The sequence below is a fragment of the Oreochromis aureus genome, linkage group 17 (genome assembly GCF_013358895.1).
Source record: "Oreochromis aureus strain Israel breed Guangdong linkage group 17, ZZ_aureus, whole genome shotgun sequence".
Classification (NCBI taxonomy): Eukaryota; Metazoa; Chordata; class Actinopteri; order Cichliformes; family Cichlidae; genus Oreochromis; species Oreochromis aureus.
In genome coordinates, this window is record NC_052958.1 from 23,391,746 (window position 1) to 23,418,765 (window position 27,020).

At 40.0% G+C, this 27,020-nt stretch overlaps 2 protein-coding genes across 3 annotated transcripts; one reads left to right on the plus strand and one right to left on the minus strand.

The window, feature by feature from the left end:
- The first annotated feature begins 904 nt into the window (after nucleotides 1-904).
- On the plus strand, nucleotides 905-5,213 carry crebl2 (cAMP responsive element binding protein-like 2). The gene is made up of 3 exons (XM_031731578.2): nucleotides 905-1,120; nucleotides 3,359-3,553; nucleotides 4,321-5,213. The coding sequence occupies exons 1-3, from the start codon at nucleotides 1,106-1,108 to the stop codon at nucleotides 4,477-4,479; spliced, it is 369 nt and encodes a 122-aa protein (XP_031587438.1). The 5' UTR covers nucleotides 905-1,105; the 3' UTR covers nucleotides 4,480-5,213.
- Nucleotides 5,214-6,279: 1,066 nt separating this feature from the next.
- On the minus strand, nucleotides 6,280-12,170 carry gpr19 (G protein-coupled receptor 19). 2 transcript variants are annotated; one of them, XM_031731618.2, is made up of 2 exons: nucleotides 11,797-12,170; nucleotides 6,280-8,638 (listed from the first exon to the last, which is right to left on the minus strand). In XM_031731618.2, the coding sequence occupies exon 2, from the start codon at nucleotides 8,610-8,612 to the stop codon at nucleotides 7,338-7,340; it is 1,275 nt and encodes a 424-aa protein (XP_031587478.1). In that variant the 5' UTR covers nucleotides 8,613-8,638; nucleotides 11,797-12,170; the 3' UTR covers nucleotides 6,280-7,337. The 2 variants fall into 2 exon arrangements, with proteins under 2 accessions (XP_031587478.1, XP_039456753.1); XM_039600819.1 differs by lacking the exon at nucleotides 11,797-12,170 and adding an exon at nucleotides 11,587-11,778.
- Between the last annotated feature and the right edge of the window lie 14,850 nt (nucleotides 12,171-27,020).

Below are 27,020 nucleotides of genomic sequence, written 5' to 3' on the forward strand. Positions count from 1 at the left end.
ATCAACTTCTTAAAGCATTTGGGTAAACAGTGTGAACTTTCACCTCTGAACTGTGAACTTTCAGTCACAGATTCCAAAGTTTGATATTTAATTTACTGAGGAGAGTTTTTAAATTTTAGAGGCAAAAATCATCAGACAGACAGTAAAGCGTTTTACTTTTAAGATCCAAATTATGAGATTCTAAAAAACAACTTCACTCTTTCACATGACGTGATCTCAGACTCAAACTTTAACTGAGCGTCCAAATTCAGACCGTAATTGTGAAAAGTGAGAATTTCTGGTGAGCGGAGGGTTGGGAAAGGAAAAGGGAACAGGTCGGAGAAAAGCAGAAGTTTTATTGTTCTCTCATTTTGGGAAACCCAGAGTTTTATCGTGTAGTTATAGAACGCAGTTTTCAAGACCTGCTCTGTGCTCTACTGCAAATCATGAAGATGATATCACAATAATTCATTTCTTCACCAGAGTAAAATGATGTAAGTGTTTAACTTAGAAACTAACAAGGTTTTTAAAGGCGATATCATGAGGCGTGGTAACTTCTTTGATTACACCAAGGTTTAAGTGGATACACAGTTTATGCACATTAAACATATAAAAATGGTATAAATGCATTCAATATATCAAACTAAAGCGGGATCTTACTTATTACATATAAATATAATTTGTTACCACTAACTTACAGATTTTCGAATTATTTTAATATTTGGCTTCTGAACATTAAACGTTTGAGTGACTCAGATATATTTTAATATACTTGTTAAGAATAAAATTAGTTTTTATCTGACTATTTACTCGGGTTTGACGTTATTTATTTATTTGTTTATTTATTTTACCATCTCACTATTTCCGGCTTACTGGCAGCTGTCTTTGTTCCTTTATTTTATTTAATAAAGTTTTGTTTGTAAAAAAAAAAGTGACGTAAACGCGTAGCAGACGTCAGCAGATGTAAACAAAGCAGGGAGCCGTCAGACTGATCGGTGATCAGACTGATTGATGAGCTGCTTCTGGAACCCTCGCTGACGATACCGAGCCGGTTCGTTCCGTTCAGACTTCCGGGAACACAGTGTGATCTCTGAGCGGACCTAACGGCAGCCTGAGCGTTAGCAACATGGAAGACAACAAGGTGAGCGAGCTAACGACTGCTAATGGCTGCTAACGGCTAAAGGAAACTGCAGGGAACTAGTTAACAGCTTTAACTAGTTAACGTTTGGTCACTTCACCTTTGTCAGTGTCGATAGTATCGTTTAAGAAGGAATTACGTTAACGGGCTAGATTACAGCTGTGTATCCTTTGTGCTAACAGAGGCTACGTTAGCTCCCCGTGCCGTAAACATGTTTATTTCAGGAAGGATAAGAAATTATTTATAGAACAATAAACCTGCTGTAAACTGTCTGCAGCTCACAATAAGCTGATTTATTTAATGCTGATATTCATCAGCTGTCAGATATTATTAAAAAAAAACTTCCTGCTGTCCTCACACCGAGGTCTGGGGGATTTCAGGACTGCTGACGCTGTTTTCCAGTGTTCTGATTGGTCAGTAGAAGTCAGTCGTACTTGTTGGATGATACGGTAACGAAATACTTTGTCACTGTATCTGTAGTTTACTTGAGTAGGGGTTTTTTTCTGACTATTTTTTAACTTTTACTCCCTGCATGTTTAAACAAATATCTTAACTTTCTACTCCACACTGTTTCAGACAGGCTCGTTACTTTTCCTTTAACGCATTTGAGGGGAGTCATAGTAGTAGTAGTTCAGTTACTGCGAGCCTCCAAACTTCAAACCGATCTGAGCCTAAACAGAAACACATGAAAGGAAATCCCGTTCGTTTATTAATCACTAGGCGATGTGGCATAAAAAGAGATGAAAGAGGACCAATCACGTGACGCAGTCAGGGGTTACAGTGGGCCGGAGTTTTGATTTATTTATTCATTTATTCATCAAGTTTTTAAATTTTTATTTTTAACCACAACACCAGAACGACTGCAGGTGTCCATAGGTTGTGTTCACAGTACTTCAGCATCTAGCTAGCTACTGAAGAGGAGCGAGGATAAAGGGAGTAATGTTTTGTGTTAGGTAATTTGAAATGCAGCGCTTCTATCAGCTCAACAAACATCAGCAAACACACGAACTGTTTGTGTGCAGTTTGTCACACAGTGTGTTGCTAGCTAAAGGTCCAGCTGCTGTATTTCACAGGGAGAGAAAAGAAAGAGAGCTAACTACACTCAGAGATGGAGAAAGATAAGAAAGAGGACAGGAAATGAAGAAGAGAGCTTAGATTTAAAAGGGACGGCTCATTTAAAGCTTCCTTGTAAGTCCTCATCAGATATGTTATCCAATCAGATATTGGGTCTGTACATGTGCAATTATGTTTTTTTATATTGTAAAACATGCTGCTAAACAAACTGAGGTAGACTTAACTGTGTTATTTAAGGCCTGCATGAAAATCCTCTGCAGGTTAGTGCAGGATAAACAGGTTAGTTTGCTGTACTGTGATGGATTTAAAGTAAAGAACAGTATGTGACTGGTTCACAGTGGCTGTGGTTTCATGGTCAGATTTACTTTACATGAAGTGTAGCAGAGATTCATTTGAATTTTAACTGATGATGCTGAGACTCATTCACTGAATTCCACCTTCATACCAACTTTATAGTGTCTGATATAAAGACAGCATAAACAGTGTACTGTCAGTGTATGGAAATCAGCCAGGACAACTCACGAAACAGCTGCTCACATCTGGTTGAATTCAGGTGTGTAAATCCACAAAGAGCAGCAGGTCAGCTGATCACAGCCTGAACACTAAGAAAATCTACTGGAGCTCTCAGTAGAAATTATAGTGAGTTATGATTTTTTTTTTTTCCCCAACACTGAGCAATTAAAACTGATTTTAGTGTTCACCCACCTGCTGAATCCACTTTAGCCCCTGACTGTACTCACTAATATTGTTATGTCATCACATTAATATAACACAAGGTTCAGTCATTGCTGCATAAAAATAGGTGGTGGAAATGTTCTTTGAGGAGCTACTTTTTCTTTCTCTGAGTACATTTCAGAGCTGGTACTTTTTTACTTTTACTTGAGTAAAAATCCAACTTTTACTGGAGTATTTTTTAACAGTAGTATTTGTATTTCTACTTAAGTACAGAGTTTTGCCAACTCTGCTTGTTGAGGTCTAATCTGGATGCTAATTTGAGAGCTTTGACTGTAAATGAACTTTAGCACATCCAGGTGTTCTGTGTGTGAGCTGGCTCAACCAATCCAGTCAGAAATAACAGGTATCACCTCTCTGCTCAAAGCATATTAACAGACCTGGTGGTGTCTCTGTCCTGTGTCTGATTTATCACTTGTGTCTGCTTGTCATCAGATGGCAGGCAAAGTGAAGAAGCCGGGAAAACGTGGCCGTAAACCCGCCAAAATTGACCTGAAGGCCAAACTGGAGCGAAGCCGGCAGAGCGCCCGCGAGTGCCGAGCCCGGAAGAAGCTAAGGTACCAGTACCTGGAGGAGTTGGTTTCCAGTAAGGAGAGAGCCATCTGCGCCCTGCGGGAGGAGCTTGAGATGGTGAGACACCAGTTAGACATGAACTCAGATTTCAAACACATGATTGAGCTCTGTGTCAGAGAGAAGCTTCATAACGCCGACCACAGAGGTCAGACACACTCCCAGTTTAAACACACAAGTCTCTCTGCGCTCCGTTTCCTGGTATTTAAATAAAGTTTGAAAATTGGACCCACACAAACATCACAACTAACATTACTTCACCCAGTTTCTGTTGGGAGTGAAAACACGACCGCAGTCACCTGGACAGGTACAACTGCAGCTCTCTGAGCGATGAGTCAGGAGTTTAACTTCAGCTGTGCTTTGAGTTTCCAGCAGTTATGAGAACACAATGAAGGTCAGGTCAGATGCTCGTCGTCAGTACGAGGCTCTCGTTTTATCATGTGTGATAAATCCAGTGCGCCTCGTTTTTAGCGGTGTGTCTGCACAAATACCTGAAACAAACTTTGGTTAATCTGATTTTTGTGGAGGAAGCGAAAGGTCTGCTCTCACCATGGTGACCATCTTCTTCTGTTCTTTAAATCGTTACACAGTCAGAATCAGAAGTTAGTCTTCCTCTAAACCCCCACTGGTGATCTGTGATGCCCAAACCTCCACCACTTTTTTCTTTTAATAATAATAATAAAAGTACATCTTATTTATAGGTGGCTTTTTGAATTAAGCTAAATATATATAATACGTGTGTGTGTGTGTGTGTGTGTGTGTGTGTGTGTGTGTGTGTATAAAGACTGTAACTTGCTGTTCACCTGTCTCCTGTCGTCCTCCTGCAGTACAAGCAGTGGTGTTCGGCCATGGATCAGGGCAAGATTCCATCAGAGATTAAAGCTCTGCTCACCGGAGACGAGCAGAAAATGCCTCCAAGCGGTGGCAACAAGACGTCCAAGAACAGCAAGAACAACAACATCAGTAGCAGCAATGGGCAGAGTTAGACGCTCTTCCTCCTCTTTCTTCTCCTCCTCCTCCTCCTCCTTCTCCTCCTCTTCTCCTGCATTTCATCACTCACACAGGACTTATGAGACCTTTAAACCTCCAGAGAATAAACCTCCCTCTGTTCTCAGCACGGAGGTTCACCTCCTCGTACAGTGCATGTAGTAACCCTCATAGCCAGCAGGGGGGGGACAAAAGCTCCTGGCTGCAGGTCAGATCCCACATCTTCACACAGAAGCAGCAGAAAGTTGTTTGTGGAGCTGAAGCTTAATCACCATTCCAGTGAATAAAAATTTTAAACTTGAGGACACAAATACATGCTCTGAACTGAGGATCAATGTCTTTCTGTGGTGGTTTGCAGGTCACATCAATTACTCCTGTTTCTAAACTCCTATAGTGACACGTGAGAGTGTGTGTGTGTGTGTGTGTGCAGCTGTTCCTGGGTCAGCTGTTGGACAGCCTCTGTGTATTGTTGTCTGGTTGTTGGGTCAAGCCGGGCTTTCCTCTGGTTTGATCCTGATAACGTCTGTGAGCTGAAGGACTGACTAAACCAGCAGCGAGCAGGTCGGTGCCTGCGGCTTCTTTTCACGCACTAAAATCTGAAATCTTGTTTCTGAACAGCTTGTAAGCTCTTTTTTTTGTGCACCTTTGTAAACATAGCTGAAGCACTTTGTTTTATGACTGTAGAAAATGTGAGTTTAAAATGTCTAAGAGCAAATAAACTGTTTGATCCTCAGTGAAGCTCAGAGTATCTTCTGTTCATACATGAATCTGAGGACACGGGATAGTCAGATTCAAGCATGGATCACAAACATTTGTACTTACAGCAGGTAATGAGTGTCCCGTAAACAATGTGCAGATTGATGCAGACTCGCAGGAAGTGCTGTGACTGGCTGCAGGAAGGAAGAGAGGGACTTTGGATGAAACGCAGTCTCAAGACTATGGGATCTGATTGGACGGTGTGTTAGTGCACCAACTGCACAGATGGAGCCACAGTGTTCATTCTGCAGGGATCATGAACGTCCACTGTGGAACATTTAAAGTGTAAGTTGGTACACAGATTTACCTTACATGAAAAACAAGGTCCACACAATAAAAACTAAGGTGAAGCTCCGCAGGTCACAGAATCAAGTAAATATAACCAAAGAGCATGCTCTTTGGTTATATTTACTTTGGTTACTATGGTTACCAAACTAAAGTTTGGTACTTTGGTTATATTTACACAATGGGAAACATTACATGCTGCAGCATGTAATGTTTCCCATTGTGTCATCATTTATTACACACTGAGCAGTCTGCAGAGGCACTGTGTGAAAACCTCAGTACGTCGTTACTGCATCCATATCAGTTAATCAATGGACTTGATTATCTGACCATCAGCAAACAAGAGCACCTGTACCAAGCTGCTGCTGTGGCACAGGTGAGTGACACCTGCAGATCACTGCAGGTCACTGCTGCTGAAAGAGGTCCAACCAAATCCTAGAGTTTCTCAGTGTTTTTGAGCTTTAGTCAAATACACGATGACACAGTGGAATACGTGGTGCACTGACCTAATATTAGGACCAACTAATGCAGCTCACCCCTGATCTGTAATGTATATGCAGACTTCAGATATCCACACATTAACGTGCACAAGTCTCAGATTTACCAATGCCTTAAAAACAGAAAGAGGTGATTGTGCAGCAGTGACTTTACTGACTTCATTAAATTTCACTCTCTAAAAGCTTGCTTCTGTTTCTCTGTCTTTTGTCTTCTGGAACATTTTCCTGGATATTCCCACAAAAACTCATAAATTTCCTTCATATAACAAATTATCTTTAATCACACTGATCAAACTTCATGAGAACTGATCACAGCTACAAACTTGGTTGTTTCATTCATACAGCTCCTCAAGGATCCTCATTACTGAACATCCATTTGATCTCAAGTCTGGATATTTCAGCACATTGGAAGGAGGACAAATGTTCAGGTTCTGTCCTTGTTGAGCGTTTCCACACAGCAGTGCTGAGGATGATGTTGAGGAACTCAATCAGAAATTACAGGACTTAAGTCCCTCTGCAATCGCACTTTAAGATTTGAGCTACCGATCCACTTCGACACCAAACGAGTTCTGCCTTGATGCTGTTTAAGAACCAAGCACCATTCTGAAACTGAACTGAATCAAACAGTGTCTGCATGTTGTCATGTTTAGCTATGACCACTCAGCTAAGTTTGAACCTGAATGGGTCTTGCTGACATGGTTGTTAAAGTCATAATTGATCCTGATTGTACTCCAAGTTACCAAAGCCTATCCAGCTTTCAAGTCCATAATCTAGTCTCTTTTTTTGGAAAACACTGAGCTTCACTTTGATTCAGCCCAGTTTATTTGAACAAGCTTTGAATCCAGGGCTTTGGTATCTAACCAGCTCACCGTTACTCAGTCATGGTGACAAAGCAGATAATGTCATTGTTAACATTTTAGCCTTTACTAACATTAGCATCTACCACGTACATTACTGTAGCAAACCAGATGCAGTTACAAGACTTTTATGATCGATGACCACACAGACAGTTAGCTAGCTAACAAGTTGACATCAAAACACAAAATGGAATTCATCCATGGAGTACGATCCATCAAAACACAGCACGAAAACAAATTCTGATTGAAATCTGAAGTATAAAAATCACCAATATGGCTGCTATAGGGTTTGTCACATCAAAAAAAAGCCCTTTATACAATCTGAACACATTCGGTGAACTTTTTACTTAAATACAGTGCTAGCATGTTAGCCTCCAGCTAATTCACCTGCCACCACTGGCACTGTGCTATGTTAGACAAGTTTATGTTTGTGAGTTCAGTTTCAAAACTGTCCAAGCTCATTCACACAAAGGTATTTGGAGGGTTCGCATTAGTGGGCCAAGCTACCTTCTTTTCTTTAGCTTCTCGGTCAAATGTATCGTAGACCGAGTCTTTAGTCACCATCTTTGCTTGCACTGGGATGTCCACCACCCCAACATAATTCTTTTTGGCCATGCGGGAGCTCGCGGTGATGGTGTAGGCATTACTGCGGTAGCATTTCATGGATGACATGCAGAAGGTCTCCCGCATGCCACGTCTGAAGTTTGCATTGTAGACAGAATACAGGGTGGGTTTGGATGCTGTGGAGCTGAAGGAGATCCAGGTGATGGCTGTGAAGAAAAGCAGTCCCTGCCTGCTGGGCCCATCAGACTCCCTCGGATGCCACAGTTGGGCGAGATAGAAGGGTGTCCAGGTGAGGAAGAAAACAGAATTAAGCATAAGGAACATTTTGATGGTCTTGACTTTAGTCCGTGGGACAATGTTCATTGTCCGCCGCACAGTGTGGCCATCAGCACTGATCCTCCAGATGTACCTGACCACCCTCTGGTAGAACGATATGATCAATCCAGCTGGCACCAGAAAACCAATGAGAAGGTGAATCACTGCGTAGACTATGCTGCCCCAGCTCTCAGGAAGGAAAAAGTCACAATGACTGACTGTGGATGTAGATCCATAGAAGAAGAGGCAGGGGGAGACGAAGGCTGCATCAAATAACCACGAAGCCAGAATCATCTTCTTTGCCTTTTCTCTGGACACTTTGAAGCTGAGGGGATAGACGATTGTGTAGAAGCGGTCTATTGAGATGGAAAGCAGGACGTAAACCTGCACACCTGGACAAAGGTGCTGTAGATAGCGCACAGCCTTGCAAGCTGCTGTGCTCATTGGCCAACGTCCAGAGGCAACCTGCAAGAGGACGAATGGGGCACAACCAAGGCTCATGAGCAGGTCCGCGCAGGCCATAGACACCACAAAGTAGTTGGTTGTGGACTGAGTCCGTCGGCTTCGGTGGATGACCAGGCATACGAGGGCATTTCCCAAGATGGAGACCAGCCATAGAACCCCAAACACCAAGCCTAGGACGGCAACCTCACCTGAAGTCAGCTCATCAGGGACAGAGGTAGTATTCAACTGGCCGGAGGACGTGCCCTCAAGGCTGCAGAGGGGAGTTGTGGGTAAGGTTGCCAGGACAGTTGAGTTTTCTCTCTTGGAGTAGTTAAATGACATCTGATACATGAACGATGGCAAGTAGATGGAGGGATTGACACCGACTGTGTTTGATGTCTGGGCATACACCATCGCTGTACTGCTGGGTCAGAGACCAGCTGTGGAGACAGAGACATTTGGCATTAGAAAAACCACAACTAAATTAATGTTTGGGAAATATTTTTCAACATAAACTGTTTATTTCTCCCAACAATACTCCTGAGCAGCACCTTAAGCTATAGTGCTGATTACCAGATACAGTCGACAGCTCCTCACAATCCCTACACCAAGTTATTACTCAACAATAAATAGTTCAGACATGCAAAGTAAAAAGGTTTGTTGGTTGTTTGGTGGTTAGATAGGCTACTGCTGGTCATTTTTCAGAAAGGTGTGAGGCTCAAGAAGTAATGAGATTTGTTTTATTGGTGAGATACGTAGGTTAATGGCAACTTTTTTGATAGATACAAAGGTAGGTAGTTAGGAGAATGGGTCGTGGTGTGTGAACAGATAGTCAAGTTAGTTGACAGGTAAGTAGATTGGTATTCTGGTAAGTAGATGAGGTCATTGGGTAGAATAGCTGGTTTGTGGAAGCACCATAGGCTATTAGATTGACAAGTCACGTGTTTGGTTAGGAAAATTGATTGATTAATAGTTGGTTGAGTGGTAGGTTGACAGGTGTGCTAACAAAAGCTAGAAACTGCTTTATCTCATGAGGCCCACCTGTCTCAATGTTGTAGCCAACATCATGTGAAAATTAGTTGGCAGGCTAGTCATTCTTTGTTTAGATTTGAAAATCAAAACTGACTGTGCCTAATATTAGTTAATGCTAACTTGCGTGCTAATGTTGATAGATTACAAGCTATCAATGTGTCCTGAATAGATAAGGTCAGCCGTACTACCCAAATGTCACAGTTAATCTGGCTGCTAACTTAGCACTATCAGCTTATGGGACAAAATAAACTTTGTAATATTATTGCTAGTAAAATACCATCTCAGTACCAAATTACTTCACCAACATGACCTATAATATCAGCTTATGTTTAATGCCAAACAATACTGATTTCAGCCAACAGCAAATGAAATGTTTATTACTGTTTTCTGGAGCACTACCAGGATGCAGGGGTGGATAGCCAGCTAGCTTTAATTTAGCTACACTAGCAGTTTCATTGCATTCAAACTCTGACTGTAGTTCAGTTAAAATCAAAAGAAGTCATTAATAAGAGTTTGTTTATGTTTCACAGGGAGCTTAAATAGATTGCAGGGTTAGTCAGAATTAGCTTCATTGATACACAGCTCTGGAAGCTTGTTGGTAGATTGGTACTGAGATAAAGATTGAGAGATTTAGTTGGTTGGTAAGTTGGTAGATAGTTTGAAAGTTTGGTTTGTTGTTTGGACATCTGATAGTTAGCAGTAAGTAAGTTAGCTGAGAGTCATACTGGTGAGTTTAAATGGTTTGTTCATGCCACAGCCGTGCTCATCTCTGAGTTCTAATTAAGACATTTACAGAGCTGGGCGATCTTTGCTCAGTAGTTCTGCTTGGGACTTGGAAGTCAGGGACAGGAGCGTTAATGAAGCCGTAGTTCCACTTCAGAAGTCACATCTGGGGAAATGTAGAATCTCCAGATATTAAAAAAATGAGGAAGCTGTTTATGTTTTCTTAAAATCCAGGAAATGTCAGAGGCAGCAGTGCTCAGGACTGTTTTATGGAAACACAGTTGCATGTTTTCCCCTCAAGTACAAGACAAACTCCACCACATGGAACTATTCATCATCACCGTCCTCATCTCCACCTCAGGACTTAATTCCCAGTCAGTGCTGCAGCTGATTTGATTAATCCTCCATAGAGAGCCGGCTCTCCTCTGAGGTCGCTCTTTAAGGATGTGAAGAAGCCCTCAGAGGAGATTCTGTTTATGGCTGCCGTTGTGTTTACTCTGCTGGATTTAACCTTAGCAACCACATCCATCTTGACTGATGGTGGGTGGCTAAACGAGGGAAGCAGGACAGCGCAGTTTAAACTAAAGCGCCACCAAAAGAGAGTAAACATAAATCACTCTGAATTATTTAGGTTTGTGGAGTGTTTAGCTTTCTGACATTTCATGCCCCAAATGATTTAGTATAAGGTGTAACTGATAATTAATGCAGACCTGTGCTTTTCCTTATTAACCATCACACATCCTAAATATTCCTAAAGAGATTATTTTTAACTCTCAATCATGCAAAGCTACTCTAGAAGAGTCCAGGAATAAGAGTATGAGGCTGGAAATGAACAGAATAAGGTTACCTTTAATAATTACTTAAATAAGTCTGCAGCTGTCATTTTTTACTCTGCTGAAAATCTTTAATATTATAAACAACAGATGCAGACATTTAAATGTACATTTAAATGATTGATCTGGATTGATTCCACTCTGATATAAACACAAAGGACTCAAAGCGAACGGTTTACTTCATTGGTAACCAGGATACTAACAATTAATAATGAACACAAAGCACTTTTTACTGAATGACTAATTAATTATTGTTATAATGTCATAAAATTACAAATGTTCATCATCATGCTCTGACACTGCCATAAACTTTCTCAGTTTTTGTTCAAACTGTTCAGCAACTAAAATCTGATATTTACATGAGTTTATTAGAGAATTTAAAAAAACTCCAGATTAAATTTACTTTATTTGCTTTTCATACATAATGTAATTTTTAAAAAATCAGTTACGTTTTTATCCAATAACTGATAATCAGCCGGTCAGGTGTCTGTTTGCCCTGAACATTAGAGTCAAAAAAGAAGTGATCGATTAATCGATGCATGGAAATAAATGAGCAGCTGTGTTTTGTTTGTTTTTGTTTTTTGTTTTTTACATCAAAGTCCTGATTAAAACAGATCTGTGCAGATGCCCATCTGCTGTACATGGCCAAATGTTTGTGGACAGTTCGATGAAGCCTCTCTGTCTGAAATGATTACCTCCTCCATTAAAATACGAATGTGTCTCAGAGGAGGCTGATGATGGTGCTGTAAACCCCGCTGTGACTGATTCAGGCCTGAAGCCCATCATGTCTACCTGCTCACCTCTCACACCAGCACAGTTTGATGAGCTGACAGAGCAGCTGAGAGTCCAGCCTGACCGCTCATGGAAAAACACCGAGCAGGCACACCTGCTGCAGCTGTCCGCCGCGTGCAGCACGTCATGTCCTCTGAATAACGAGCTCAGGCTCGCGCCATGTTCTGAATAAATATGGATTAAAAACCAAGATAAGGAAATAAAAGCCTCCATCTTACGTGCCGAGCGTCATTCTAGCCGCTCCTCCGGCTCCTTCCATCCATCAGCAGTCACCGCGGCGTCACGGATCCTGCCTGAACAACATGTCTGCTGATGAAGAGGAGGATGATGAAGGATGGACGAGGCCGACAAAACCAGCCCGCAGGCGGCCTCTGCTCAGCGGCTGCAGGTGATCAAGTGTCCCGGAGTCCGCAGGTGAGGCGGATACGCGCTCAGAGGATGGAGAGACGCTTCACAATGGTGTCTGATTCACAGGAGAAGGAGGTCCAGCAGCTGGAGGATGAAGCTGCAGCTGAGGAAGAGGAGGGTGGATGTTTTCTTCTCTGTCAGCAGGGGCGGACCGAGGCTACATGAGGGAATGATGAGACCCCTCAGCTGAAGACTGCTGTACGGAAGACTGTTTATGCCAAGTATATAAAAAACTAAATTGATAATAAATTTAAAAAATACATGAATTTAACAGAAGTGCAGACTGGTTCCAAGTAGAGCTTCAACATGCAACAAGAAGAAACGGGAGTGAGACAAAACATTTTTTTGACCATGCAATTTATCAAAAACAACATTTAAACTGAAACAGGCTGTTTTACACCTGATCAAAAGTTAAAGACTAAGTCTAAAAAAACAAAAAAAAAAACCTAACCCCTGCCCAAAAGAGAAATCAAAGCTCCAAACATGAACTCAGTAATGAGTAGCTCCACCGTTATTGTTGATCACTTCAAAAGTTGCGGCATGTTTGATGCAAGCATTTCTATGAGGTGAGTGGGGACATTTCTCCAAGTGGTGAAGACGGCCGTACGAAGTGTCTGTACTGTCTGGAACTTGTCCATTTTTGTAAACTTCCTTGCCATCCATCTCCAAAGGTTCTCAAATGGATTTAGATCAGGGGAACATGCAGGATGGTCCAAAAGAGTGATGTTATTCTCCTGGAAGAGGTTCTGTGGGCATTGTGTACTGTATCATTGTCCTGTTGAAAACCCCCTACACCTCCTGAAGCTCCATTGTTGCACTGAAGAAAAAAGCACCCCAGACCATTGTGGCGCCCCCTCCACTGTGGAGTGTAGAAAACATCTCAGGTGGGATCTGTTTGTCATGCCAGTAACGTTGGAAACCATCAGGACCATCGAGGTTAAATTTTTTCTCATCAGAGAATAAAACTCCTTCCATCTTTCAGTGTCCCATGTTTCGTGCTCTCTTGCAAAGTCCAAACAGTCAGGTCTGTGGCGTTCAACGAGACGAGGGCTTTGAGGACGTTTTTTGTTTTTGAAGTTCTTCAGTCTCAGATTCCTGATGTGTGATGTGTGATGGTTATGGGGCTGCAGTCGGCACCAGTAACGGCCTTAATTTGGATCCAGGATTGTCCAGTGTCTTGTCACCACACTGTAAAAACGATAACTAGTAATTGTTGATTTGAGTAAAGTTTTCAAATTAAACTGACTTAGAAATAAAACTTTCCATTTACAACCTAAAATAGCTTGTCTGCCCAACAAATTTCTTCCATTGTTGTCCTAACTAAGATTTTCTAGCGAGCATAACAAAGATTATCAACTTTTGAGTAGATTTTTGAGTCGAGCTGGGAACCGTGGAAACCCCGTAGGTGACTGGCACACGTCGTGGTCTGAATAAGTTTGAACTAGACCAAACGAGTCTGAGCAGACTGTGTGATAGTGGTTTGTCGATGTGTTCTGAACTGAAAACCTGCTAAGAAACTTTGAACAAACGTGGCCAAAATTGGATGAAAATTACAATTTTTCGACCATTACAGATTTTACCTGGTCTGAAGTTGGAGTGTATTATTTGACCATTTTTGGACAGGTGCGGGAGCTGCCGGCCATTTGCCCTAGCAGGTAAGCTAACGACATCTGTTATTAGGATTTTCTACAAGCGCTAGGCTGCATCCTCCTGAGGACCCAGGAGGGTGGAACGAGTAAAGCACTGAAAAAAGCCAAACAATAACATATTTAAGTCATCTAAGGGACTTATATATCATGTTTAAGCTAGCGAAGGACCGCGCGGGGGGTTGAAAATGATATGCCAGGAGTTCGCTGTTCTCGCTGCTCTAGCGAGCCTTGAATCCCCAGCTAGCTATCGAAGCTGGTGGTAACAGACGTCTCCGAAAACGTAGAAGCATTTTTGCAAAAATGTGTTGTCTTAATAAACTGAGCAGATATTTGAAATTTACACAGCTACATTCTCGCCTGAAAATACCTTAAAAGTTTACTTTGTGACCCAGAAAGAGTAATAAGAGTAATATTAAAACTAAGTGGCTGCCGCCATTGTTTGAAACTAGAATCGGCTGGGCCGCGCTATGAATTCTGGCATAGGGTGGGCCACGAAGGATACACCTGACCCATCCTTCAAAGCTGTGGAAAGTATTGTATTGTTTTGAGAGCCTTTTTGTTGGTGGAGTTAAGTATTGATTTTATGTACAATTCCACGGGTAGACGCGATCTGTACGGTCCGACTTTGCATGCGCAGCAGTAAGGATCGTGGAGTCCGATCCGTAACTTTTTTTTTCTCTTTTTTTTTTCTACATTATATTGAAATGTTTCATTATTGCAAACATTTTCTCTCAGGCGGAGAGAGGTCGTGGAGTGTCAGCCTATGGTATCTGAGGTCCAGGAGAGATGACCTGCGCTGTTTTCCTCTGAGGAGGTAAGACTGTCCTAATTTATTTATAATTTAATTATTATTCAAATTGGGCATGATTTATACTTATATTGAAGCAGTACGGTATTTGCTGGGGTAATGCATTGGCCAACTTTATTATCTTGTGCTACCACTCCAGTCAAGGCCCTTGCCAGTGTTATATTGAAATCCTTACCCTGAACATTTCTGCCAGTACAAGAGTCCCCATGCTAAATCGAAATTGTGAAACAGAAAGGCAATCTCATAATTTTGACTTAGCATGTATTTTTTTTTCTTTTGTGCTAGAAATAGGACTTCTATAGTCTGAGATTGTTAGGGAAAGAATACTAAGGCAGGTCACAGAATCTGATTGGTCACAGATTTTGGTGCAACTTAGAACATAATATGTATTTTCATATTGATACTGGGTTTTGTGGGAGGTGTTTCTATTCCAGTGCAAAAGACGTATTCATGAGAGATTTTTGAAGTAGGTAGGTTTTGCTGTTGATGACACAGTCAGGCATATAACATGGTGCAGACTGTCCAAGACAGCTACCCAGGAATTTTCTGTGCTGAGTAAATGACAATATTTTGGTGAATGTATTGTTTAGATATCTGAACATTTCATCGGATCACAAGCAAAGACCTCCTGGGGACCTTCAATGCATCCCTTGACAAAGTTGTGCCTGGCCTGCTGAAACTGTACTGGTCTAAGAAGGGAGCTCTTGGTGAGGAGATGGAAGACCTCCTGGATAAACTTGATGAACAGGTGAGTGAAGTGCTCCTTTATCTGACATTTGCAGAAGAGAGTATACTTTTCTCTTAACAGAAACTGAAAAGATGTTGGCTTCAAATAAAACACATCAGTGGATATGTCCGTAAAATGAATGTCATGAGTCATTGCTTTGTTCTTATTTGGCAGTATTTTATTTAATTTGTAAAAGAAAGTAAAATTGTTAACATGGTGGTGTTGTTGTTTTTTTGGGGGCGGGGGTTGTATGCTTTTTGCGTGTTGCTGGGTCTGACCTGTGCTTTACTCTCATTACTATGAGAGTTCTGATTTTGCATTGTGTATAGTACACCATGTTACTTCACTAATTGAAATTTTGTTTTCCACTGAACACTCTTTAGACATCCAACACTGTGTCCAACGGGCACTGAGAGGCCTGCCCATTTTCCTCAAGACAAGATGCAACAGAGGTTTTCCTGAAGTGCTTAGTAAGTACAAAAACTAATGCAAGTAAAACTAATTGCTATGAGATGTTTTTAAAGGATGAGTTTATCCAAAATGGAAATGTACACTTTCTCAGTGCAGTCCAGATAATTTTATAGTGGGGATTGCAGTTGTCATAACTCTCACTCCTTTTTTTCTGCTGAGCAGCTGCTGGGCATTGTTAGTGGTTGTTCCATAGCAGAAAATATTTTTGTACAAAACTCACAAGGTGGCATTAATTAAAAAAAAATAAGCTTTTTCTTCTTAAAACCTCCATGGGTCAAACGACCAGCATGGTATAGAGGTTAAAGTTAAAATCTTTAGAAATTTGTTTTGTCTTTAGTTTTTCTTAGCTTTCAATAATTCTTATTTTACTTTTCTTCAGGACACTGACATTTTGGAACCAGTGTTGAACGGTGCATCAGTTGCCATCCTCACCATCCTACAAGATGACGATGCTGATACGTCTGTGCGAGAACATCCAGTTGTGTTGAAGGGGACATTGTGCTACATAACATTCCAGATCTCTCTACTGCCCTGGCACACCTCTTTGGCCTTCTGTATGCCCTCAACATTGATTACCCAAAGCAGATGAGTTTTACCTTTGAAGCAATTCAGGCCATCTTATTTTGGCCTGGTCGGACAATATGAAGGTGAAGTGGATAAATCATTATTCGAAATGTAAATTTTAGTCAGATGAATCTGTATTGTTGAGAATATATGGTGAAAATTTGTCTTGTAGTATTTTAAAAGATTTGTTATAGTGTTAGTTTCCTCTTCATTGATGGTAACATTTCTAATACCTTTTAACTTCCATAGTTCATCATAGTAAGCCTGTGTAAAATGTCAATGTCTGGGTGCATAGGCAATCGTTTGTGGCACTACCCTATTTAATGTGCAATAGTTATGTTCAGCTTTTACAAGACGGTCAGGGTGTGTGTGTGTGTGTGTGTGTGCATGAATTATTAAGTTGCTGGACACTTTTCTTTTTTGGTTCTGGACTCTGGAATTTTAACGTCTCTGCTGGGGTGCTCAAAGCACCCAAAAGAAACTGGCAACACGTTTTTGTTTGTTTGTTATTTCTTTTCTTTCTTTCTTTTTGTTTTTTTTAACAGAAATTCACCCTACTACCCATGACATTCTGAAATGTACTGAAAAGACTGTTGAACAAAATAAATAAGCTTTTAGATAACATTGAATTGTGCTTTGTTTTATTCTATATCTATTTATTAAGTGTTTTTCAAGTATAATAACAACATACATTTTCCTTTGTTTATATAGGTAAATTTTCAACTCACTGGAGTAAGAATTGTATGATTACTCAACAAGAATATCTGTGTTTGGTGAAGGCAGAAATACATGGCATTGAAACCAGAATTTCTTCGTTAGACTTCCAGGATTATCCTAATTAGGTGAACAAGAAGATCCAAGTTGGCAGAACTTGTAAATCTTAGTTGAGTCAACAACAGTTGGCAAAAGTTGAGAAAACTCAAAAATCTCTTGCATCATGTTGCCTTGAAATTTTAAGTTTTCTCAACATTTTCTTTTTTACAGTGCAATTGGCTCCTCTGGCTCAGCGCTTGTGAAATTTTTTTGGCTTTTCTGCTTGAAGTTTTTGTTCCATAACCGCAGGATCATTTAAGAAAATCCAAATGACTGTCTTACTGCATCCAACCTCAGCAGTGATGGTGTGCTGCGACAGACCCTACTTGTGCAGTTCAACAACCCGACCACGTTCAAAAAGGGAAAGTTTTTCTTGCCTTTGCCATCAGAACATTATGACAGTGTGAGCACCTGACAGAAAATGACAATGAATCCACATTTTTGCACAGATTTGGCCTTTTAAAGGCATGTGGTCCTAAACTTTTTTTATCAGCTGTAAAACAGCCTGTTTCAGTTTAAGCATTGTTTTCAGTAAATTGCATGCTCAAAAAAATATGTCTTGTCTCCCTCTCATTTGTTGCATGTTGAAGCTCTACTTGGAACCTCGTTAAGATCCAACCATGCAAAATATGATTTTTTGCCACTTTCCAAGTGGTCTTCAACATTTGATCCGGACTCTATAATCTCAGATCCCATGAACTACACTGGAGATCTCTGTCCAGAAGAGTGCAGTCCTAGGAACAGCTGTTAGAGTACCCGGGCTCAAAAGAGACATTAATAAAAACAATTTTATGATTGAAATGATATAAATAAAATAATCCAAAGTACGATGTCCCTTGCCACCCTGGGTGTGGGTCTTTCACTCTTGTCCTAATAAAGCCACAGTTTTGTTTTGTAGGGGTTTAAAGCAGTGTGGATGAGAGAGGACACTCTCTGGCTGACAACCTGTACATCACAGCTCCAGAGACTGGGTGAAACAGTTGCACTACAAAGACATCATATAAGTATCATTTATTAGTTCATGTTCATGGATACAAGCTGGTGTATTTCAGTATTTTTCATGTCTGTCCCAAGAAGTTGCAACACTTTTATTTGAATCCAAACCCCCACCGTTATCCATGTCTCACAGATTCATCTTTAGTGCCTGAAAGTAAGTGAGAAGTTTTTAATGATCACTAAAACATTTTAAACGAGTAACTAGAGCTTGACCTATTTTTAAGACAGATATTTAAAAAGCAAGCACTCATTTTTTAAATTTGTTCACGTTCTGCCTGTTTGTTCCAAAAATGTTGCCAACAGATAAGTTGCAGAGTTCCCTCTGGTGGACAAACAATGCAACATCAACTCTCATAACATGATTGGAAGGTGTTTCTCTGACCTCTTCTTTACTTTTGTCATTTTCATATATTGGCTGTTACAGTTGCTGGTAGAGATATATATTTAATATAAACCAATAATATCATTCAGGCTTATTCACTGATCCTTATTTTGAGAGATGATCAGGCATCATGAAGATGAACTTTTCCTTTCCCATTTATTCATTAAACCACTACACCCTAACCCCCTCCTTCTGGACCCTTTTAATCTGTCAGTTCACCCAAATTGGCCAATGAATCCCCCCTTCTGGTGGGATGGGGGCCTGAGCTCACACGGGGCAGAAGAAAGTATAGAACCAGCCCTGGTTCAGTGTTTGCTGTTTGTTGTTGTTTACAGCGTCCTGCAGCCTCGGTGTTTCCCATCGACCACTCTCACTGTCAGCCTGCTATCTCTGTCTGCCCGGCCTTCAACATGTTGGCTCTATAAAAGGAAATGATGTCGTCCATCTGTGGTTATTGGTCCAATGCTGACGGGGGTTGCTTGCGCAGCATATCACCATGACAACCACTGTGCTGAGAAGACCAACAGGCCAGTTGCTATGGGAAACCAACGATGATGCTAATATGAGAGAGGAGAAGGAATAATCATAACAGACAGTAAAAATGGTAGTAAGAAAATATTTAAGAGACTCGTTCATGTGATCAGGTGAAGACGCTTCAAACTGGTGTTTCATGAATTAAAATGGTATCCAATGACTGCCAACAATAGAATTTAAATATTTATTATTTATTTATTTATGTGAGATACAAATAAAAATTCATGAAAGTCATTATTTCTCATTACTGGCCTATGAAAAAGCTTTAACTATTACTTTAATTTAAAATGTTTGGAATTAAAGTAACAGATTTGACCTGGTAAGTAACACTTAGATTTAATAATCAAGCATATCAATGAGTTCCATAGAGTTTGGGTCTTATTTGTACTGAATTATGTAAAAGGTTCCTGAATGTATGGAAGAAAAATAATACCAAGAAAATCTTTCAGGGGAAATCTCTCAGAATCTAAGGTAATGTGTAACTTAGCCAAAAATCACACTTTTAATTATAATTTTATAGTTGAATTATTTTTTAAAGCATTTTTATTTAAAATGAAAAATGTTCCATGATTTTACCTTCTACAGATTAACGTTTTATTTCTATAATTTTTTGTTTTTGGTGTTTCCCTTTTTTCTTACCTTTTATGACCTTTGAGAATTTTACCCAACGTCCTAGGTATTGTGATAGAAATAAGACTAAAAATTATGTTGCACATAGATAAAATAAACAAAACATTATTAGCGTTAATATGACAGTTTTAATACAGTGAACATATTTTTGATTAGGATAACTGATTTGGGGCTAGTAGTAATTGGATTATACGAATCAGATTAGTTTTGACACAGTAATGGCAATAACAAACACTGACTCTATCTTGGCTGCTAACATTGAAAGAAAATATTTGTTATGTATCTTACTGATGAATAATATCAATCTTCTTTTATATTATACACAAGGTATAATATCATGGAGCTGGAAAAGTAATTTGATGTTACTTTTTTGGTATATAGTTCATTTAAAAAATGATATCTATATGAGCTGAATCAAAATCATACTAACAGGAAAAATTCTCATCTTTATTTTGAATTCATTCTTCTACATTTCACAGAGTTACGAATAAATGTTTAATTTGATCTTTTCAATTATGTTTTTTCTTTTAAATAAACCAAGCATTTTTTTCCACATTGGCGCAGAGTGGAGGTGTCTCAGTGTCTGCAGAGACTGTAGAAAGACAGAGCAGCAGAGCCGTGATGATCCTCTGTCAGATCCAGAGGGACACACAGAGATGATGGTGGACAGTCATGATCCTCATGGACCCCCAGAAGGGACCGGTCCCATCCACCTCCCGGCCAATAACCTGCCTCAATACCACATGCAAGCTCCTGTCAGGCATCATAGCGGCTAAGATGACCAGGCACATGGGCCAATACATGAGTGGGGCACAGAAAGAATACCAGAGGCACAAAATACCAGCTACTGGTAAACCGAGCAGTCGCCTGAGACTGCAAGACTAGGCTGACCAACCTGCACACTGCCTGGATTGATTATAAGAAATCCTATGAATCGATGTCCCAGAGCTGGATACTGGAATGCCTAGACCTATACAAGGTCAACAGGACCCTAAGAGCCTTCATCAGGAACTCAATGGGAGGGACTGGACTTCAGAGCAGAGATTAGAGCGCCGCAACTGATGTCTGACAATCTGCAACACTCCAATCTGAATAAAGAATAGATCATGTAGATGATATAACTGAAAGCCCAATTAAATGTGTTCAGGTTTTTAAATGTGCAGCACAATCGATACTGAATCTGACACAACAGGAAGGTTAAAAACTGGAGTAACATCTGGAAATCTCTTATTGTTAATTGATACATTTCCGAGATGTGACAATGGTTTTGTCAAGTGTCCAAAGAAATGTTTTTTTCCTTAGAATCTGGTAATATCTTAAACATCTCTATGATGTCTGCTTCATTAACCTCTGGAATGTAAAATTAATCTGATGATTCATCAACTTTAATATTATTAGATAAAGTTTGAGTTCATTCTTCTACTGACTGTATAAAGTATTTATTTAATTCACATCCCACAGAAACCTTATGTTTAATAACTGTACCGTTCATATTCGATTCCTTGACTGAATATGCTAGATGATCTATTGATTAGATTATTTAAGCAATTCACAAACATTTTCACTGCTATGCAGATGACACCCACGTAACACTGTGAGGAACCTGGGAGTCATTTTTGACCAGGAGATGTCCTTCAATGCACATATTAAACACTGCCTTCTTCCATTTACACAATATCACTAACATTAGAAATATCCTGTTGAGTGGCGCTAACAAACTAGTTCATGCATTTATTACTTCTAGGCTGGACTACTGTAATTCATTATCATCATGTCCTAAAATCTCAAGGAAAAGCCTTCAGTTGGTCCAAAATGCTGCAGCAAGAGTACTGACAGGGACTAGAAAAAGGTTTGAGCATAATCTCTTAAACTTTCAACAGGTCTTTTACTTTTGTCTACAACATTTTGATGAAACTATATTGGGCTGTCCTCATTGGGAACAAGATCAGTGTTAGTGAACTGACCTTAGAGACTCTAGTCTACAGTTTAGATTCTTCATGGCAGCAAAAGACAGACTGAGTGCTGAGTTCTGCAGCAGGTTTCCACTCAGGTCCGGCTCTTTCAGATGGGAGGGGTCAGTTTTCAGAGCTGACCCAATAATTTCGACTCTGTGAGAGCCCATAGTGTCCACAGCCAGAAATTTTGTGATGACATATCATAGACAACATGTTATCATAAAGAAGAAACTCTGTACTGATCTCATGCGTTTCATGAGTAACAACCAGACACTTCCCAGTTAACTGTTTATCAGACCCAAAGCTGATTAAATATGAACACAACTACATTTGTGGATGAGCAGACAGATGACTTTGTGAACTTTTGCTTCTCAGTATTACTTTGAGCTTTTGAAATACTTGCTCAGCATAAACACAATTATCAAACCAATAACGTTGAATTATTTTCAACATAATGTCAACAAAAAGATGTTTTTTAATTAAAACTGAACTCTTATCTCTGTGTAAATAAAATAAAAACAAACTGACATGTATCTTACTTTAACAAACAGAACACATAACAAGAAGAAAAAGAACATTATAGTGAGAATGTTTGAAAAATTAAACTACTAATCTACACAGATTTATAACGTTAATCACATCTGGCATCACCGAGCTTTTCTATAATTCCTCACAGCTGGAATCAGTCTCTGTCGTCCCTGAAATGTTGTGTTGTACTTCTCCAGGTCCAACCTATCCAGAACCTCCTCTGACATCTGCAGCATGTAGGCCAGAGCTGTCTCTGAGAGTTTCACTGATCTGTTCTCTGACTTCAGGAACTCTTGGATCTCCTGATTTACTGAGAGGTCGTTCATCTCCATCAGACAGTGGAAGATGTTGATGCTTCTGTCAGGAGAAACATTGAAACTGTTCATCTCCTTGAAGTTGTTCATGACTTGCTCGATGATCTCTGGACTGATCTTTGTCTGACCCAGCAGGCCTCCTAAGAGTCTCTAGTTGGACTCCAGACAGAGGCCATGGAGGAAGGAAACAAACAGATCCAGGTGGTCATTTTCACTATGAAGAGATTTCTCCATGACCCAATTCAAAAAGACATCCGGCAATGAGATGTCCTTTCCCAGGAACTCCTCCAGCACCTCTTCCTTCCTGTTACTGTAACAGTGGAACATATAGACAGCAGCCAGAAACTCCTGGATGCTCAGATAAACAAAGCAGTAGACTGGTTTCTGGAAGATCACACACTCTCTTTTGAAGATCTCTGTACAAACTCCTGATTACACTAAGGCCTCTGTGACATGATGTTTCCTTTCTCCAGATGTTCAAATGCCAGCCTCCCCAGCTTCAGAAGAACTTCCCTGTCAGCCTCCATCAGCTTCTGTGGACTCATTTCATGTACCTCAAGGTACTTGTTCTTCTTCCTCTTTGTCTGGTTGAGCAGATATGTCAGTCAGGGTCTTGGGCAGCTCCCCTCTCTGCTCTGTGGTCAACATGTGCTCCAGAACTGTAGCAGTGATCCAGCAGAAGACTGGGATTCTACACATGATGTTGAGGCTCCTGGATGTCTTCATGTGTGAGATGATTCTGCTGGACAGCTCTTCATCACTGAATCTCCTCCTGAAGTACCTCGTACTTCTGTTACCCTGTCAACACACGTCAACACAGATAGGACGGATCTGATTGGCTGCTGCAGGTCAGGAAGTTATCCAGATGAGAGCCGAGGGAAGCAGATTCCCCTCGATGAGGTTTGTCAGCAGCTCACTGACTGATGACTTCTGTGTGACATCAGACACGAGCTTCCTGTTGGTGAAATCCAGTCAAAGTCTCCTTTCATCAAGGACGTCAAAGATGAACAAAAGTTTACAGACAGCGAGCTTCTCTGCTGTGACCTTCTGTAATGTTGGATGGAAAACATGGAGCAGCTGCAGAAGACTGTACTGCTCATCTCTGATCAGGTTCAGCTCTCTGAATGAAAGCAGAATCACCACACTGACATGTTGGTTCTTCAAACCTTCTGCCCAGTCCAGAGTGAACTTCTGTACTGAGAAGGTTTTTCCAACACCAGCAACGCCGTTCGTCAGAACCACTCTGATGGGTCTCTTTTCATCAGGTAAGGCTTTAAAGATGTCCTGGCACCTGATTGGAGTGTCATGGAGAGGGTCCATCTTGGAAGCTGTCTCCAGCTGTTATGTTCATCTAAAGTTTCTTGCAGAGTAGAATCTGTTGAAAGAAAGAAAGAAAGAAAGAAAGAAAGAAAGAAAGAAAGAAAGAAAGAAAGAAAGAAAGAAAGAAAGAAAGAAAGAAAGAAAGAAAGACAGACCCTGAACAACACAACAAGAAGTCTGGTTTTATGAAATGAAGCCATCAGCAGACAATTTATATTTCTAGGGTATGATCATGGTTTTGAGTCTCTCTCCTTTGGTCTCTGTCACAGAAATCACAAAATCTGGGAAGTGTTGCCATGTAAATGAGATATTAATCATTAAAATCCAAACACCAAAGTAATACCTTATCACATTGGAAATATTTATATTGAAAACATCTCTTGTAGCTGTAATGCTCCCCTTCATCCCTGTGCTGCATAAAAGTCATATCTTTATGCACTGATTTAAATTTGTGGATATTTGGACATTGGTTGTGCTCTAATAGGTGTTCTTCATGTAAACATTGTTCTTGTGGAGCATTTAACGTGGAGGGCAGATTAGAATTTTGGCAAAAATAGAGCAAAGAGTCAAAGCTAATTATGAAGCTGCGATGGAAGGAATCATTCACTCAGCTAATGGATGGAAACCTTTAATATTCTTGTCAATATTTCAAAACGTATTGTTTTAATGGGGTTGTTTTATTGTATGTGTTGGTATTTATAACATATTTATACTTTGACAAAGTGAAGAGAAAAGTGCAAAAGTAGACTGACATTAAAGTTTTTTCTTTTATTTTAAAACTCAGAAATGTTATTTGGGTGAGGTTTGTCTTTGTTATCGATTTATTTTTTTTTTATGTTGAAATAAAGATAATTCTAATTCATGTGTTATTGAAAAAAGAAAAGAAATAAACATCGAACTGTTTGTGAAATCTGAGCGATTTATTCATCCTGGTCCCTAATTCAGTGATGCTGATTTTTCTGAATTTATTTTTCCATTAAATCGACCAGCTGAAGCGGTAACCTGAAGGTATTCAGTCAGATTACAGGATGAGAGTGATGCTCACGGTTGTATATATATGTTTAACCCGCACAAACTCAGTGGTAGCTTTATTCTGTACAACTATAAAAATGTCTTCAGTCAGATTTAAAGTGTTCAGGCAGAAATCAATTGCAGATAAAAATGTTAACTTTACATTCATAGAACTGTACATGTAATATCCAGGCTGCTGTACTACCCTGCATTATAATACGGTCACATTAACAAATGTCAGGAACATGTTTCCATATAACTAAAACAATAATTTCTCCTTGAAAATGACCATGTGTAATGTGTCTTAATTATACTTATTTTTATTTGTATTAAATTGTAAAAATGTTGTGTGGACTCTCTGTTAAAGATCAGTGAAGTCTTTGAAATAATACAAATATTGATCAGAGGATTTGAGGACTCAGCTCCACTGACTGTCCCGAGTGTTTCATAGGTTTGATCTTTTTTATGTCATGATCAGTTAAGCTAATCTAACAGTCACAGCAGCATTTTCCTTCCTGTTACATGAATCATCTTCAGCTCAGCTCACAGCAGAAACAGGCTCTTACTTCGTCTCTGGAAGTCCAGGTTCATGACTGAAGACTGGAGGAAGATCTCTGGACAAGTCACTCTCCAGAGACTGAAGCTGGTTCATGGAGACTCTGCTCTATCCTTCTCTTCCTCCAAACCACTCATGTTCAGAGAGAGAAACCAGCAACACTGACTGTGAGAGCAACAGAAATCCTTACTAACATGTACAAGAGTCAAAACCAAGACTAGAAGAAAAACAAATACAACACACACACAGTCCACAAGGATCTGTTTAATGAACAAAACCATAGTTTTAACCTTCAAACTGACACAAACCAAAAATTATTCATGTTTTCCCAAAAAGTCTGCTCTGCCTCTCTTATGAGGTTAGGGTTACCTCTTTTGATGCCTTCAGCTTCAGATAGTTAACAGCTAATCTGAGCTGTGATATTAAGTTAATACACTCAGGATTTCTTAGTCATTATTTGGCTGAGATTGGTAAACTACCTACTTTGCTTTAGATTAATGTTATAACAGCATTTTAAAGCTGACTGACATCTTAAAAAGAACATGTGGTCAAGTCATGAAACATACTGGACCTCAGATTTTTCCATGAAACCATGCTTAAATGTTTTGTAACCTCTAAATTTGTTCCCATTTGGTTTAATATGAAGTGAAAGTGTGTCTGTACTGACCACAGTTAACATTAACATTACTGCACTGACTGGATAAGGGATTGTAACACCATCTGAACATCACTGAAGTGAAATTTCAACTGATTTTTATAAAACATTCAGTGCACTCCAACTATAAAAATTATGGGATGGCTATAATGAAGACATACCTAATGTTTATGACAAAGAGGATATAAAGGTGCCGCTCAGCGAGGCTCAATCAGAACACTCCTGGATGACTGTAAGATAACAGCTTATCACCTGTTTCACTTTGGCCGCTAGATTCAGTTTCTTTAGGCAATAAAATGACTTTGTTAGGTTTACTAAAAAGTAGAGGTTTGATTTAAAATATATTCCCCCAAAACGTTAACCCTCACATGTAACCCTGTATGTTCTGGAGTATTAGAAAATACTTCTGATGTGTGGCACTTTCAGCTTTATTTTATTTTTGAGAAACAGTTCTCAGAAGCTCAGATCACATATCCTGATACCACAGCATGAGGGATTAGGTGCTGCTTATCATCAGTGATGGCCTACACCACAGAGGGCTAAAGATACCCCATGTGATGAGCTGTGAGTGAGACAGGCCTCAGTGAATAGACTGGGGAGGCAGGATAAAATGAAATAAGGAATAAAAATAAACTAAATAATACAAGTAACAGCACAAAGCAGTACCAACAGAAATGGTCTCTCCCCTGTCCTAGCGTCTGAGCACTGAGCATGCTGGGAACACCGCTGCTGTCTTTCTGTTTAAAGGGGGGGCAGAATTATTTGGGTGTTTTAAAGTTTTGATGAATGTGTTGACGTGTGGTGGTAGTGCAGAGCTCTGGCTCCTCCATGTGGACACTGACTGAACTGCAGCTTCATTCATAAAACTGAAGGTAAAACGTTGTATCAGCTCTATTTTCTGGAGTCTAAGTATCCGTCACACCTATCTCACTGATCATTAAGAGGAAACTGTTCAGTGTGGTGATCAACTTACAGGAAAACAGATGTTTAACCACAGCTCGATGTTTACACAGGATTACTGATTCTGTCTGACTGTTTGGGTTTTATCTGAAACATCCACGACAAGAGATCACAGCTCAGCTTTATTGATACAGTACAGACTTCAGTTAGACTCACCTGAG